The sequence below is a fragment of the Equus asinus genome, chromosome 6 (genome assembly GCF_041296235.1).
Source record: "Equus asinus isolate D_3611 breed Donkey chromosome 6, EquAss-T2T_v2, whole genome shotgun sequence".
NCBI lineage: Eukaryota > Metazoa > Chordata > Mammalia > Perissodactyla > Equidae > Equus > Equus asinus.
Window position 1 is genome coordinate 43743430 of NC_091795.1, and position 17870 is coordinate 43761299.

Below are 17870 nucleotides of genomic sequence, written 5' to 3' on the forward strand. Positions count from 1 at the left end.
AACGTAGTAAACCATGCCTGATATATGGGAAACATATTTTCTGGTTTTAATGGTTAACTGGATCTAAAACCTGTTTCTTTATGAAAACTAATAAATATACTGAAGACAAAGGGTTTCAAGAAAGCACAAAAGGCTGGAAATGAGAATGGAGATACATTTTTAAAGAGCATTTTTTAATTGCAAGTTATTTGTAAAACTGAAAATCATAATGAAATGAATAAATTCTAAAGTACCAAAACTACCAATAGTAAAAACACTGATTTCACTACCTAAATTTTGGATTTTGTATACTTTTATATTTTCTCTTTGATTTTATGAACATTCAGCATCTCTCTCTATTCTTTCTCTTACCCTCAACTCTTTTTTTAACCCAGTCTTTTTTCAATATTATGATCCTCCCCCTAGAAACAACCTGATTGAAAATCACGCTTATAAAAAAGGAAAAAAGGTTGAAATCTGAGTCAGAAATAGTAAATTAATCATTTAAACACCAACAGGTCTAAAACTCCAAATAAAAATACTAAATTATATAACAATCAGAGAATTAGACTAAAGAATGGATCCTTTCCGTTCCCTGGCGCTAAATGATCAATTGGCCAGCAACACCAACTAGGAATTAGCGTCATGAAGGACTTCAAAGAGTATTTGGTGCCATCTACTGGAAATCAAGCAGTCAGCATCAAACAAAGGTTTGGTTTTGTTTTTCTAGAAATTATTTTACACAAATGTATACAATGACTAGTTAAATAAAATAATCTCAAAGTACAGGTTTTGAAGAAAGCTGAAAATCCTAAAACAAAGTAGACGGGGTAACCCGGGGTAACCCCCAGCACTTAGCACCTCAAAGGCATTACATAAGCAGTGACTGATAAGGACAAACTCCGAAAATAAAAATCAGGAAATGTCTGAACCCATATTTTATGAAGAGAATTTTAAATAAAAAGCTATGTGTAATAGCATAAACATGGGCTGACAATATTTTATGTCTTCGAGCAAGGATCAAGATAAACTAATCAAAATTGGAAGTAAAAAAAAAATGTTGAAAATAGGGAAGCACTAAGACATAACACATTATACTTGTCAGATAACTTTTACCGCGCCTTTCAGAAAGCCCCAGTCTCCTTCCTGTGAGGGGCTTACACTTCAGGTGGGCATAGGATTGTATGTAAATGCCAATGCTGAGCAGCAGGTTCATTAAATGCTATGGGATGGGGGCTGGCCCGGGGGGCCGAGTGGTTAAGTTCCCCGCTCTGCTTTGGTGGCCCAGGGTTTCACCAGTTTGGATCCTGGGCGGGGACATGGCACCACTCACCAGGCCATGCTGAGGTGGCATCCCAGATGCCGCAACTGGAAGGACCCACAACTAAATATACAACTATGTACTGGGGGGCTTTGGGGAGAAGAAAAAAATAAAAAAGCAATTAAAAATCTTAAAAATAAAATAAAATGAATGCTATGGGAGTTCTGAGAGAGATGCCTCTTTAGTGAGTGCCTCAGAGCAGCAGGGAAGACAACTGTTACAGTATAATCCTTAAATGTCTAAAAAGTTCCCAAACTGTGGAATTAAAACACTCTATTTATAACCAAGTTTGACACTATGAGCTGGACATAGTTAACCACTATGACATTAATATGAATTTTGTTTTACAAGTTTTCAAGGAATTGATGTTGTTCTTTGAAGTGTAAAAATCAGGATGGAATTTTCTAGGTCAATAATTGTCAATCCCCTTCTTTGTGGCTACTTCATGATATCCAGTATCATATTAATTTTAAATACCTTTAAAAATGCTGCTTTGCAAAAATTAGTTATTCCACAAATATTTGGGGTTTTTTTTGAGGAAGATTAGCCCTGAGCTAACATCTGTGGCCAGCACTCCTCTTTTCACTGAGGAAGGCTGGCCCTGAGCTAACATCCATGCCCATCTTCCTCTACGTTATATGTGGGATGCCCACAACAGCATGGCTTTTTGCCAAGTGGTGCCATGTCCGCACAGGGATCCGAACCGGTGAACCCGGGGCTGCCAAGAAGCAGAACGTGCTAACTTAACTGCTGTGCCACTGGGCTGGCCCCTATTTGTGTTTTTAAAAACAGAGCAATGGCTAAACAGTGATATATACATTACACAAGACACTAGTAGTTTAAAAAAGGTAGAGGTACATATACTGGCATGGAAGGATCTCCAAGGCATTGTTGAGGAAATAAGGAAGTTGTAAAATGATCCCTACGGCAAATTATTTGTGTAAAAAAAAAAAGCCCAAATTATGTTCCTCATTTCCAACACATACATGCATAGACAAAAAGTCTGGAAGGATATACTACAAAAGATTCACAGGGAAGAAGGGGCAAGAGGACTAGAACTGTGGGTACTGTTCAAAAGGGATTTAGCTGACATGTTTTAAAATTTTTACAAGAAAATGTATTCATTTATTACTTGGGTAACTAAAGGTTAACAAAGAACTCAAGGGATGTGGTTAAGTGAAAAATGGCTACTGAACTATATTCACGAATTCAACTGATATTTATTGAGTGCTTTACTCTGTGCCAGGCAGCGTGTGGTACTGGGGCTACAGCAGCAAACAAGTCAGCAGCTCCACTTCTCAGAGCTTGATGGCTAGCGGAAGAACCAGACAGTAATACATGAACACAGTGTGTGTCAGGCAGTGATAAGCTACAAGGAAAGGGAAATGTTGCAGAGCATGTGCAGAAACTGGAAGCCTCATACACTACTGGTGGAAAACAGTTTGACAGTGTCTCGAAAAGTTACACATAGTTACTCTACGACTCAGTAATTCCACTCCTGGTTATATACCCAAGAGAAGTGAAAACATTATGTTCATACAAAAACTTGTATAGGACTGGTCATAGCAGCATTATTCATAATAGCCAAATAAGTGGAACAAGCCAAATGCCCATCAACTGATGAATTATAAATAAAAATGTGGTATATCCACAGAATAAGATATTATTCAGTCATGAAAAGGAATGAAGTCCCCACACACACTACAACATGGATGGATCTTGAAAACATTATGCTAAGCGAAAGAAGCCAGACACAAAAGGCCACATGTTGTATGATTCCATTAACAGGTTTCCACCACTATTTAAAAGTTCGCTTTACGTCACTTCGCTTTTACAGAAGACCTACACTAAACACTGTTTTTGCTAACCCAAAGAAATCTAAAGAGGATTTTCACTTTTACAAGAAAGAGTGAAAATCGAAAACAGCGTTCAGCGTTTGTTTTGCAGCGAGTCCTTATAGGGGCAGTGTGCACCCTGAGCAGCGAGAGTGGCGCCGCCAAGCTCCTTCCCGGAAACTACACTCAGCATCTCAGCATCAAGCCGCCATAGCTTTGAACTCTGTGGCATCTGGCTTTATCTCCACTTATTTTGCTAGGTTATTTTTGGGGTCTGGGAGCACTCAAAAAATTGTCCCCTATGAACTAACGGTATTTGCTTCTTCGATTAATGCCATTTTGGCTTATGAAAGTTTTCACAGACACGCTCTACTTTCAGATAGTGGGGGAACCTCTATATGAAATGTCATTTATTATGTGAAAATGTCCAGAATAGGCATGTCTTTAGAGACAGACAGTACATTAGTGATTTCTGGGGTGGAGGTGGGTGGGGATGGATGAAGAGTGACTGTTAATGGGTTTGGGGTTTCTTTTCAGGGTGATGAAATGTTTTAGAATTAGTGGTGATGCATACATAACTCTGTAAATATACTAAAACCCACTGAAATAATATACTTTGAAAAGGATGAATTTTTTCTTGATTTTTTAAATGTTAAAAAAAAAAAAGAATAAAGCAGAGTAAAGGGATAGAGAGGGAAGGGAGTTTCCTATTTTGGATAGGGTGATCAGGAATGATCTTATTTTGAGCAGAGACCTGAACCAAATAAAGAAGCTACTCCTGTAAAGCTGGGGGGTGGGGGAGGGAGGAACATTCCAGGAGGAGGACCAAGTGGGAAGACTCTTGAGGTAGACGCATATCTGTTCTTAAGGAAAAGCAAAGAGGCCACCAACAGAGTGCGGTAGCAAGGGGATGAGGCTGCAGGAAGCCAGGGTCCAGACTGTAAAGACTTATTCTAATTGATAGAAAACCATCAGAGCCAGGAGCAATGTGACCTGATGCACATTTTAAAACGTTCACCTCTACTGTTGGGTGGAGAATAAGCTGAGGCAGCAAGAGAAGGAAACAGACCTATGGGGGGCTAACTGCAGTAGTCCAGGCAAGAGAGATGGCTTAGGTTAGCACAGGTGGTGAAAAGTGCTTTGATTCAATGTATATTGAATCAACATGATGTACACTTCAAACATCTTAAAACTGTACATGTCAATTATACCGCAATAAACCTGAAAAAAACAAAAACAAAAACAAACGCTGTTTGGATTCAAAATATACTCTTGAGGTTAGAGCCAAAAGGACTTGTTAATGAGAGAGATGTGAAGCCTGGGAGAAAGAGAGGAGTGAAAGATGACCCTAAGGATTCTGGTCTAAGCAAAGGAGTGAATGGAGGGGCCACGTATTGAGAGAGGGAAGCCTCAGAGAAGATGACTGGGCAGGGAAACGAGAGTTCAGTTAATCTTAAATTTGAGGTGCCTAATAATTTAGGTGCATATACAAGCCTGGAATTCAGTAAAATGGTACGGCTGGAAGTATAAATTTGAGAGCCATGGCAGAAGATGTTTGAAGTCACATGAATGGGTGACCCGGCAAGAGACTGCAGAGTCCAGGGGTTGAGTCCTGGAGCACTCTGACACTGAAGATACTTAGAAAAAGACGACTTGGCGCAATTTATGTCCTCTGAGAGGCAGCAGCCTGTTAGAGGAAAAAAAGGATGTTCCATCTTTGTTATTCTTACAGAATCAGATGATGTGATGGATAAAATTTCCTTCAAACCAAGACTTCTTTTAGGATCAGAGGTGTCTTATCTTTGACTTTCAAAGATTTCTTCCTCTTTCATTTTTTTGGTGTTAGTTCAAGGAGAGCAAATTTATTGACCTACCAGATATTGTCAGATTATTTCTTTAGAAAGAATGCTGCCTTGAGGATCTCAAGTCAAATCTCTACTAACACCACAATAAGATGTCAGTCCAAAAACCAATAATTGGGTTTGGGGCATATTATTTCATCCCAGAAGTTTTACCTTCCCTATTACACAACAATTGGGTCTGCTTTCCTTAGGTGTGCACAAATGTGGTCACAAGTAGTCTGTGTCAGAGATAATTTATAGATACACAACATTTTGGTGGGTGGGGGTATGAGAGTCTATTTAGCTCAGCTGGGAAAAAGTCCAAGCAAAATCACCCAACTGCCTGGGGCAGTGACACTTGTGCAATGGGTACTACAAGTTGCGCAAGTGATGCAGCACATTCAAATATTTAAGTACAGAAGGCAGCAGGTGGTATAAAAACCAAAAATTTCTGCCTTTATGGTCTGAATAGCCTCAGCTTTCTCATCTGGGAAATGGAGATAACAGCACCTGCTCTATCTCATAAGGATTAAATGAACCAAGGTGCTCTATACACTGTATTATGCAATGCAGTCATATTACTACTATTTTCTTTACCTGGGACTAATTTACCAGGAAAGCTTTTGAAGAACTACAATAGGGTGATCAAATTTCAGATGCAATAAGGATTTAAAAATCCAGCTAAAGAAAGTTGTAAAATTATGTACATTCAAAGATAGTGATTATACAATTTTTTCAAAAAATAAAAGATTAGAAACAACTTGAATGTCCATCAATGGGGAATTAGTTAAAATAAATTATAGTCCATCCTACACGGGACTATAATTGCTGCCCTTAAAAAAAAAAAAGAGGCAATATTACATGTACTGATAACCTTAACATGTACTAATAAAGGAAAAAGAACTAGGTGCAAAACAGTGAGTAGAGTGAATAAAATAAAATATATCCATCTATATTATGTTTGTGTATATATGGAATATCTCTAAAAAGATATACAATTATCTTGTTGCTATAAACCCTTTGTGCTGTCTGAACTATGTTCTGTGTGTCTGTACTACTCAAAAACCCAAAATTTAAAATCTAACCACAAAGCCTCAAATATCAGCGAGATATAAAACAAAATGAGTAATCATTATTATCTTCAACATAAAAAGAGCTTCCTTCAAATAAGAAAAAGAAAAACTTGCCAATAGGCAAATGGATCCAAGATTTGGAATTTGCATTTTACAAAAGAAATATGTACGGCTAACACATTTTTAAAATGTTTGTCCTCTCTAGAAATTAAACAAATTAAAACCAAATACCATTATTTTACCCATCAGATTGGAAACTTTTTTTTTTTTGTAGGGGAAGATTTGCCCTAACCTAACATCTGTTGCCAACCTTTATCCTTTTTCTTCCTTCACCCCACACCCCGACACCCTGCAAAGGCCCAGTACATAGTTGTGTATAGTTTAAGTTCTTCTCGTTCTTCTGTGTGAGCCCCGGCCACAACGTGGCTACTGACAGACAAGTGGCGGGGTTCCGGGCCTGGGAAACTGAACCTGGGCCGCTGAAGCAGAGCATGCCGAACTTTAACCACTAGGCCATTAGGGTTGGCTCAGATTGGAAACTTTAAAAACATTATTACACCCAATGTTGGTGCACATACATGAAATGGAAATGCTCATACTTTACTGGTTAAAGTCAATTGTTACCTTTCTAGCCATACATATCAAAAGCCTTAAAGTGTGCACACACACACCTTTATCTCACCCAGCAATGCCACATCTAAGAACTGAACCCAAGGAAATAAAACAACAAGTACAAAAAGATCTATGCAACAGGGATACTACTCACAGTTTTAATTCTAACAGCAAGTCAGGGGAGGGAAGCCAATGTTCACCAATAAAAGATTAATTAGTAATTTATGGTACAACCAAGTAGCTACTAAAAGCTAAGTTTCCAAAGAATATGTAAGAGTATTTAAAAAATGTACACAGCACATGGGAGAAAAAGGATTAGCAAAAGAGAACAGCATATACATTTTGATCTCACGGGTAGGGGTAGGAAACACACACCCATAGGAGCCTGGAAAGACATACACCAAAATATTAACACTGATTATTTCTGGGAGCAGATTACAGGTGATTTTTGGCTTTTCTTTTTACTTTTTGGTTTCTCTCAAGTTTTTTTTTTACAATAAGCACGTATTGCTTTTAAATTAGAGAGAAAACAATAAATGGTATTTGAGGGAAAAAACACAGAAAATACAAAAATCTAGTTATACTTTTTCATTCTTCTAATATTTAAACTACAGAGAATCTTGATTATCTGAATCTATGTATGAAAAAAGAAAATGTGTAGGGAGACTCTGCTATCTACTAATAAAAATATTTACCAAATACAAAAGGGTAGAAATATTGCTTTATTTGAGAAACATACATCCCAATTACTTTTATGTGTTTTAAAAAGTCCTAAAGAGTGTCCGAAAAGAAAACACATATAGCTTCCATAGGAATAAGGACAAAAAAAATGGGGTTGATGATTGCCCCAAGTGATATTTCCTAAAAGAAAAAAATGTAATGTTTTAACTTTTCTTCTTTTGAGGCAGGATAAGTGAAGTACACACATCATAAATAGAATTCTCTTACTTTCCAAGGCTGAAGGACTGTGATCCTGTTTTTGATGCTTATTAAATACAAAATCCACTCTTCTAATCAAGATGAGGGGAAAAATCATTTTTCAGCATTTCAATTCTCATGCAATGAAATCCAAAGGTCTGTTGAATCCACCTTTTCGATTCATGTACTGCCTACAACAAGAAAATTTATTGTTTATTAAAAAAAAATTCTGGACTCCTCTTATTAAAAGAATAATCATATGCTTCAGAGATTAAACCTATAAATCATCTTTAAAATGGCAAAGTCTAGGGTAAGAAGTATTCAAGGTTATTTAATGCTCATTAAAAAGAGGTTATTTCACTTTTAAAATAAGCCAAAACCTTTTAGATTTGTTTAAAATCCAAATAGAAGTATGGAAATATACTTTCAAAACTACTTAAGAAGATTCTACAGACTTAAAAAAAAATCAATTGACAATGTATATCTATTTCAGGTAACATCAAACTTCTAGTTTAAGAAAATAGAGAAGAGTTTAAAAAAAGGTACCCATCAAGCAAACACGATCTCACACTGTACTAGTTCTCCCCTTACGACTTTACTTGAAGGTAATTTTACAAAGGACTGTCGAGATAATTCCTGTAACTTAACTCACAGGAGTCTCAATCACATTATTCATATTCTAAATTAATTGGAGTATTAGTCTTTCATTAGCGATAAAGGTAGAGAGAAAGGCAATGTTTGAAGATGTCTCGACTTTTCATTTCATCAGGAACTCAGGGAGATTTCAAGTATGGATTGGTTTGTTCTATGGTATTAATAAAATACGCCTATACTTAACAGAAGAATATATTTACAGGTGAAATCCTTACACAATCAATCTAGGTAAATAATTCAAGAGGGATCTATTTTAAACCTATAATTATAAGGAAATTAAAGTCTAAAGACTTGAGACTATGCTGTTTTGAATCGAGAGAACTATCTATAGCACTAAATTATTTACACCAACTATCCTTCTCTATAATAGTTCTTAATTCATATGTAAATTGGAAATTATTTTAACATATCAGAACATAAGCAGGGAAGATTAAAACAAGGGACAGTACAGAAACTATTAAAACAAGGGACTATATGGAAAACTGCTACATTTCCTGTAAACACAATTATCCCACAATAAATTTTTTCCCAAGCACATAATTTATATCATGAGTTCAAACATAATAATGGGGGCTATGCATACCTGTACTTCCTCTTCTGAGACACATTTATGGCATAAGCATTTACAGAGCCATCCACCTTTTTCCCCTGGAGGAAAGCAATAAACAAATATTAAAAACAGAAAGGATATATTAAATGCCCTGATGCAGAGCTGGATCTTATAGACACATTTAAATGGCAAGATCCATTTAAGTATGGGGTAATCCAATCAGAGAAAGAGAATTTTTAGATCCTGATGATATCCTATGAACCCCCAAGTGTTACAACTCTATGTTCACATTTTTATAGTCACACATAAGCAACTGAAACAATATTTAAATCAACAAACATTCATGGTATATGTATTATGTGCAAGGCATGCAGGGAAACAGGGTAGCAGATCCTAACCTTTTTTGGTCAAAAAAATTCTTTGAAATCAAATACAAGTTACGGATATTTTTCTAGAAATATTCACATTCACACAAAATTTAACTTACGACTTTAGCTCACAGCATTCTCACAGTCACCATTCATCTAAATCTCATTTCTTACACAGGCCTTGCAATTTTGATTTTTAAATCAAGAATCAGAATACAGGATAACAGATGCTAATATTGTGTCAACTTCTATATCGACCTTACTTATGTGGCATTTACCCTCTTTATCACTAACTGCTTGATGAGTCTTTTTGATTCAGCCAACTCACCACACCACTTGCCGTTCCTTAGGCCTGAACTGCTTTCCCAACCTCCATCCAATCTTCAACTCTGTTTCTTATCCATCGTTCTGCCCAATCCAAATGACTGAGCTGCTAGGAAGCACCCTCTTCTCTAACTCCCAGAGAAAGTTAACTGTGGTTTCCTCACAATATCCCCCATTTTCTCCCCTGCACTATCATGATGCATATACATGGTATTATTTCTCCTATGAGACTGCAAGCTTCTTGATGGAGGGATATGGCTGCAAGTCACCTTGCCCTTCAGACATCCTAAGCTACTGCACTTCTAGGTGCTCAGAAAATGACTCAGTTAAACGTTTGAACATCACTGGTCAATGCCATCTCAAACACACACACACACAAGACCCCCAACGCCCCCCTACCCCATTATTACTCATGGGAGTGTACCCTATCTGTGTGGTATACTTATTAGATATCTGATTTAGGGCCAAAAAAGTATTCCTATCCACTGACCTAAAGGCATGCACAGGTGAGGTAAATATTTGAAGTTGAACTAAAATAAATATATTTGGTCTTCCTTTTCTAGTCCTATTTTTACTACATTTTGTGGTAGGGCGGTGGTGGGGTGCGATATTGGGTAAATTACAGGAGGTGTATTATTTTGACCTCCCAAGAACAGGAAATAGGCATGAGCTGGAAAGACTGGCTTGGAAAAAGAGTAAATGATGCTCACCTTTTTACTAAGTTCAATTCCTAAAGGTTTACTAATTTTTCTTTCTTTTTTTTTTTTTTGAGGAAGATTAGCCCTGAGCTAACATCTGCCGCCAATCCTCCTCTTTTTGCTGAGGGAGACGGGCCCTGAGCTAACATCTGTGCCTATCTTTCTCTACTTTATATGTGGGACACCTACCACAGCATGGCTTGACAAGGGGTGCCATGTCTGCACCTGGGATCCGAACCAGCGAACCCCGGGCTGCCAAAGCGGAACGTGCGAACTTAACTGCTGTGCCACTGGGCTGGCCCCAAGGTTTACTAATTTTTGAAAACTATTTGCAGAGTTGTATGTTATTAGCCCTATTTTCATTTACATGCTAGAAAAGAAAATTTTCCATTAATAAACATAACCAAACTTTGAAACTTTCTGGAATGTTAAAATGGAAGGGAAAATAAGTGATTACATTGGCATATGAAAAGGTGCCACCATAGATCAATGATGAAATATCATAAGATACACGTTACTGAAAAACAGAAACGGGCTGAGGGATTTTACAATCAATAGTCATGAAGCCAACTGCATAAGAACTAAATTAACATCCATGTAGATGTCATTAAAAAAATAACTGACATCGGGGCTGGCCCCGTGGCCGAGTGGTTAAGTTCGCGCACTCCGCTGCAGGCGGCCCAGTGTTTCGTTGGTTTGAATCCTGGGCGCGGACATGGCACTGCTCATCAAACCACACTGAAGCAGCGTCCCACATGCCACAACTAGAAGGACCCACAACGAAGAATATACAACTATGTACTGGGAGGCTTTGGGAAGAAAAAGGAAAAAAAAATTAAAAATCTTAAAAAAAAAAAAAAATAACTGACATCATTTGTTCTGGTGGTACTTCATAATTTTTATGGGATCTATGAATTCTCACCTAATTTTTCCTTTATAAACAAACATCGTTAGCACAGACTACATTTAAAAGTGAAGTATGGCTCCATCTTTACATATGATTCTCAGAGATTTCAAACGTAACAGCAGGCAATAGCAAAAAAAAAAAAAAACAATTACACTGAATTCCTTTCCTATTCTTCTAAAATACCAAAATTATAGTTGCCTTACTTTGGAGATATTTTTATTCATCCAATACATATATCAATAAACCATTTCACTTACAAAATACTCTTTGGAAAACAAGATTTGGTATATTCAAGGGAAAAAATCTGATACATAAACTGAATTAAATTCCAAAAGTGGGTTCACATAACCATTTGAGAGAACAAGAGCTCATTCTTAATTTTCTCACCTCAAAACAGTCATGCCCCAGTGCTCCTCTTAGGTCATACACCGTCATTTTAAGGAAACGTGTGAGCTCTACATGGCACATCAGTTAGAGAGAAACTCTTACAGCATCTGAGATTAGGGGAAGTTGATTATTTTTGACATTTTTCCTCAGAAGTCTCAATTTCCATTTGCAAAACTAAATGGACTTAAAATTCTAGAAAACAAAGTTTTAAAAATATATTCTCTTTCCACACACACTCTCCCTGTCTATCCTGACTAGCTCCCTCTCTCCATCCCCCTCTTCCCCTCTTTTCATTTCCTTTCTCTCCATTTCCCCCTCCCTTATTTCTCTACTCCTATCTCCCTCTACTCTCTCCCCCTCCCTCCCTAAAAGCCCTCTCTTCATCTCCCTCCCTCTTTTTCCTCCCCCACTTCCTTATTCTCTCCAGTATTACGATCAAGGCTAGACAGCATTCACTCTCCAATCCACCCTTCTTCTGAGCGATGAGATATGTATGCGGCTACCCAACGTCATCTTTATCTGTCAGCTGAATTTCACTCTCCTGTTTCACAGCATTCCTCCTTTCTACAATCTTTTCTTGGTTAACCGTACTATCACCCAGTCTTTCATCCTGTTACCTCAGAATCATCACTGACTACTCACTCCCACTCCCACCACCACCACCACTACCCCTGCTTCCTGAATGGTTCTCAATCTGCCGTCCCCTTCTCTCAGTTCAGGCCTTCACCATCTTCCACTTGCACAACTCAGCAGTTCTCCTGCCTCCAGTCTAACCCACCTCCCATCTGTCCTCCATGCTACCCCAGGTCATCCTTCTAAAACACACATAGAATCCTGGCATCCCCTTGCTTAAAAATCATTGCTTCCTTTCCACAATACCTAAAGAATCAACTCTGAATGCCTTAGCATGGCTAACGGTATCAAAAGCCCTCACTGATTTGCCTCCTACCTCTATTTCTAGCCTCGTTCGTACTTACTAGCCCATCAGCACCCTTTCACCAGTCACTGAATTTGAAATTCCCACAATACACTATGCTCCTTCACACCTACAGGGTATTTTCATGAGCTCTTTCCTCTACTTCAAATGATCTTCCTGCTCTTCATCTGATCTCCTTTAAGGTCTAGCTCAAACATCCCAGGCAAACACTCCTTGAATTCCAACAGCAGCTCACTGCTTCCGTCTCTGCACTCTCAAGGCCCTTCTCACAGACAGTTGTATCAACGCAAGAAATTACAAGTGATAGTAAAAGAATCTGGAAAAATGGGACAGTCATAATGGATTAATTCAAATGAGAATGCTTAACTGGCTGCATGTTTTACTTACTTTGGTGGAGTCAAAGGAGGCAAATCCCATTAGCTTCATCATTTCTATTTCTTCCTCTGTTTTGCCCTCTAAGTCTTCTTCTGCAAAAGTAAGTGATAATTTTTTAATTTAATTTTTTTTTTTAAAGATTGGCACCTGGGCTAACAACTGTTGCCAATCTTCGTTTTTTTTTTTTTTTTCCTGCTTTATTTCCCAACCTCCCCCACCCTCCCCCCGGTACATAGTTGTATATCTTAGTTGCAGATCCTTCTAGTTGTGGGATGTGGGACGCTGCCTCAACGTGGCCTGATGAGCGGTGCCATGTCCGCGCCCAGGATCCAAACCCTGGGCTGCTGCAGCGGAGCATGAGAACTTAACCACTCGGCCATGGAGCCGGCCCCGAGTGATAATTCTTTTAACTCTATCATTTTATATATATAAAAAGAGAGATGGCAATAGATTAACAGTCATTCCACCTCACCAGCAGAGAACATACAAAACAATTAGCTAAAGACTTGAGTCTAATGAAAAAAACGCCTCTTCATTTTGGACAGAATGTTACTTAAGGTACAAGGAAGGAATGTGCTCTCTATCCTCCATCTGAAGAGACTGCTTAAAAGGACAAGCCTGGAGCCTTTAGGCAGGACCACCTTTAAAATCAGGCATGACACTGGCTTTGAAAGTACTTCCAAAATAAAATATTCTCATGTTTTTACTTGTCCTTCCTACATTAGGAGCACCACAGATAACCAGCAACTCACTAATGAACAATTAAAACAATCTTAAAACCATATGCAAAGAACACTATAAAAAACAATATTTAAATGTTCAAAAATTATACTTTTATAATTTTATCATGACTGATATTATCTAAACAAGGCTGTATTTTTCCTACAGTTATTTATTTAACAACATTACCAGTAATCTGACGCTCTTTGCTCTTTGTTTCTTTTGTTTCTTTCTTTTCCTCATCTCTTCTTTCTTTCAATCGAGAAGGGGAAGGAGATGTGGATCTATGTCGTCTTGGGGATCTAATATTTAACAAGTAAAAATGTCAGAAACAGAGACATACCCAGTGAGATGTGTCGATCAGCACAGATATACATGAGTGCCTGAAAGGGAAAGGCTGAGCGAAAGCCAGGCTCCAGAGAACCAGGGCTCCACTCCCCAGAGCAGAATGTGCAAGGATCTGCCTAGGTCCTGATAGTTACCAAAAGATCAAAAACACAGTTTACTGTTTAATCATCAGTCTTACTCAGTATAGCTAGGGCTAAAAAATTTTTTGTAAGGCAGAAAAATATAACTAGGCAGTTTCTAACAATTGGACACAAACACACAAAAAGTTGACTTAAACAGCAACTGACACTTAACAAGAATCAAGAGTCCCTTTCTAAGGTTCTTTCAAGATCTCACATTCTTGATTACATCCTTGAATAAATGGTTATCGCCAAAAAGCTAATAAAAAACAAAACAAAAATACAAAACACCTATTTCTTACTCTTGCCAAACACCTTGATGAGTGCTTTTCATGTATTATTTCTCATTTACTCCTCAAGGCAACTCTAGGGTATGGAGAGTGTTAATTACACCCCATTTTACCAATGGAAATGTTAGCTTTAGAATAAAGCGAGTTTAAGTTCCCTTCATTTCATGAAATTGTAAATTCTCTTATAAGTGATAAAAACAAAGTTAAAGGCAGTGACTAGTTTCTCTGAGGCTTGTGGTGAAAGTTTTGGTTATTTTCTGCACTCACCTGGAGCGTCTTCTGTGCGGGGATCGAGAGCGGCTCCTTCTCCGATCTCTCTCCCGGGACCGGGACCTTTCTCGGCGCCTGCGTTCTCTCTCCCGGGACGTGGACCGGGACCGCCTACGCTCTAATACAAACACACGAAATCACACAACCACAAAATTACCTCAAATATCTGGAGCTGAGCTATCCAAGAGAAATATCATGCGAGCCATTTCTAGTAGTGACATTAAAAAAGTAAAAAGAAGCAAGTGGAATTAATTTTAACAATATATGTTATTTCACCCAATACAAACTATTTCAACATGTACTCAGTATAAAAAATTATTGATGACAGACTTTACATCCTTTTTTGGGTACTAAATCAAGGAAATCCGGTGTGTATTCTACACTTAAACAGCACTTCTTAATTCAGAATAAGCACTTTTTAAGCGCTTAATAGCCATGTGTGGATCACGGCGTCACTTAACTTTTAAGAAAATCCAGTCTTGGCTAGTTGAAGGTGATAAAATCTAACCAGGGGGCAGAACCGAGGGTCTAAGTTAGATCTCCTAATCGAAGTCCTGGGTTCTTTACATCGCACTACCTCGTTTACGGGGGTGAGGGCCAGAAAACATTACCAGGTGAGCTCCCTGGACGCAAAATTCTAACTATCGATTTCTCTATTATAAACTGCAAAAGAAACTAACAATGAGCTTTTAAGAACCAGGCAGTATCACATGCTGAATGTTAAGGAATGTGACAGTTTTTAAAGGTAGGTAATATTGCCCCCAATTCCTAATTAAGGAAATTGAGACTCAGAAAGGTTGGATGACTTGCGCACGGTCACCCAGAAATTTAGCGAGGGAACCGTGGTCTGATTCTAAATCCCCCAACCACAAGTATAACAAAAGTCATATAAGGTTGACAAAGAGTTGGCGAAACTCTAATTTTGAGGGGGAAAAAAAACCCTGCCTTCAAACAAGAGGGCTGAAGAATCTAGGGCCCAGGTGTTCGTTCCCCCTTCCACCCCCGGTTCTCCTCCGCCGCCACTGCCCTCGCACTGGCGGGGTCGGGACGCGCCTCCGACCGAGCCCCAGACCCTCCAAACTGCTTCTGGACTCACCCCGCCGCGGGGAGCGGCTGCGGCTGCGACCCATCCGGAGCCCTCCTCCACCCCGCACCGCCCCGGAAACGATTGTGGAACAACTTCCGGGGGGCAGGGTACTGAGCTTTCACCGCCGACTGGAAAACGGCGAAACGACTCGCGAGGGTTCCGGTGTCTAAAGAAGGGAGGCTGCGCTGAGCCACCCCAGAATCCTGCGGTCACGCCCCAGTGCCTCCCAGAGATGCTGGTGAGAAGAGAGTTGTCATCTCGGCTCCTCCAGCCGCACTTTCGTGCTGGCGTCCTCATATTTTAGTGTCCCCTTGAGCATTAAAATGTGCTACTTCATGTTATTCTTAGAAACGCCTGGAAAAACCCGTATATCCATCACTCTAACACAGTTCTCATTTTTCTCCCCATTTCTCTTTCCAGTTCTTGTCCATATGCATTATTTCATAAGAAACCAATCCTAAACATAGGCAAACAGTTGCACTAGGGCGGGTCAAGGGGCACAGGGAGCAAGGGGAAAGCATGGGTAAGAGCCTGTACTGTGGTTTTTGCGGGAAGGAATAGCAGAGGCAGGGTAAGCAGGCAGAGGTTTAAGATTGGCTAGTTTGAGTAATTTCAGCGGGCTTTGGGATGTAGGGGCTGTCCAGAGTTGTTTGGTACCTGGCCCTGGGGTCCCGGGGGCAAAGGAATATTGCCTTGGCGTGTGAGAGTTTGATAGAGAAGGTGGTTGGAGGGTATGGGCTTTCGGTTGGCTGCTTTACATATGAAAGGCACACTCAAAAGGGGAGACATTTGCTATCTCTAGGAATTAGCTAGCCCCGGGTGGAGGGGCCGTCTCAGCAAGGCCCCAAATGTCAAAACATCAGAAAATAAAAGAAATAAAAAGGCATGATTAATACAATGATTCACACATTTATTGCACACCTATGTACCAGAGGATTAATCAGTGAAAAAGATACAAGTCCGTGAGGGATACAAACAAGTAAATAATGTGAAAGGGCATTGATAGGGGAAGAACAAGATATTATGAGTGCACATAAGACCTGTACCTAACTGGTTTTGAAGGAGAGGATTGTCAAAAGTTTCCAGGAGGGAATGATGTCCAAAGAAAACCTTAAGGATGAGTAGAAATTAGCCAGGTGAAATGGGCTGATGTTTGTGGTGGAGAGAGGCGGAAGAGACTGTACAGGCAGAGGTGACTGAATGTGCAAGGGCAAGAGCCAAGGGAGAGTGTGGGCTATGTAGAGAACTAAAGTATGGCAGCCACCGAGGGAGCAAGGAGCAGAATGGGCTGCTTCACCTATGGCAAAGAGTCATCCTGAGGCAAAGGCAATAGGGAGTCTTTGAAAAGCTTTAAGGACGGGAGGGAATCAGATTTGAGTTTATTCAGAGAACACTGTGGGTCATGTGGAGACTTGACTAGAGGGGGAATATAATGGGAGGCTGGTACAATAATCTAGATTGGAAATTACAGTGGCCTGTACTAGAATGGTATCAGTAGGTAAAGCGGAAAGTGGCTGAATTTGAGAAATAGTTGGTAAAACTGGAAAAACTTGATTTTTGAATGCAGAGGATGAGGGAATTAAAGATTCAAGAATGACATCCAGGTTTCTGGCTTGTGAAAGTGGGTAGATGGCAGCATCATTTGCTAAGATAAGGCATATAAAATTCTGGGGAAAGAAGATGTTCACGCTAAATGGACATGCTAATTTGAGGTGCCATTTTGAACACCCAGAGGAGATGCCAACTAAATGTGTATCTGGAACTCAGAGGAGAGATCTAGATTGGAACTACAGAGAAAGGAATCAGAACACAGATGTTCATTTGAAGCCATGACAGTGCATGAAATCACCTGGTGCAGGCTCGGGATAGAAAAGGGCCTGGGGACCGCAGACTAAGAGGAGTCTCCAAAAGGAGACTAAGGAGTGGCCAGAGAAGCAGAAGAAAAACTGGGTGTGATGTCAGAGAAGTTTAAGAGAAGACTGCTTTTTAAGAACAAAGTGGTTAACTTTGTTAGTCAAAAAAAGTGAAAACACATCTAACCTATAGGATTTAGCAACAAGCTCTTTGCTGATTCTGAAGTTTTAGTGGAGTTGAGCTGTGAATGGATTTTGAAGTGGGTACAGAGTCTGGAGAACCCTTTGGAGTTTGCCTGATGATGATACAGGGCAAAACATGGCAGTGGGTGGAGGTAAATGTGTGACTGAAGGTTTTTCGGAGATGGGAGAAACTTTAAGCGCATTTAAATATTGGCGTGAAT

General features: G+C 39.3%; 1 protein-coding gene across 1 annotated transcript; it reads right to left on the reverse strand.

The window, feature by feature from the left end:
- Positions 1-7126: 7126 nt before the first annotated feature.
- SNRNP27 (small nuclear ribonucleoprotein U4/U6.U5 subunit 27) lies at positions 7127-15760 on the reverse strand. Its single transcript, XM_014836705.3, has 6 exons — positions 15623-15760; positions 14524-14644; positions 13689-13801; positions 12792-12871; positions 8817-8881; positions 7127-7770 (listed from the first exon to the last, which is right to left on the reverse strand). The coding sequence occupies exons 1-6, from the start codon at positions 15654-15656 to the stop codon at positions 7716-7718; spliced, it is 468 nt and encodes a 155-aa protein (XP_014692191.1). The 5' UTR covers positions 15657-15760; the 3' UTR covers positions 7127-7715.
- Positions 15761-17870: the final 2110 nt, after the last annotated feature.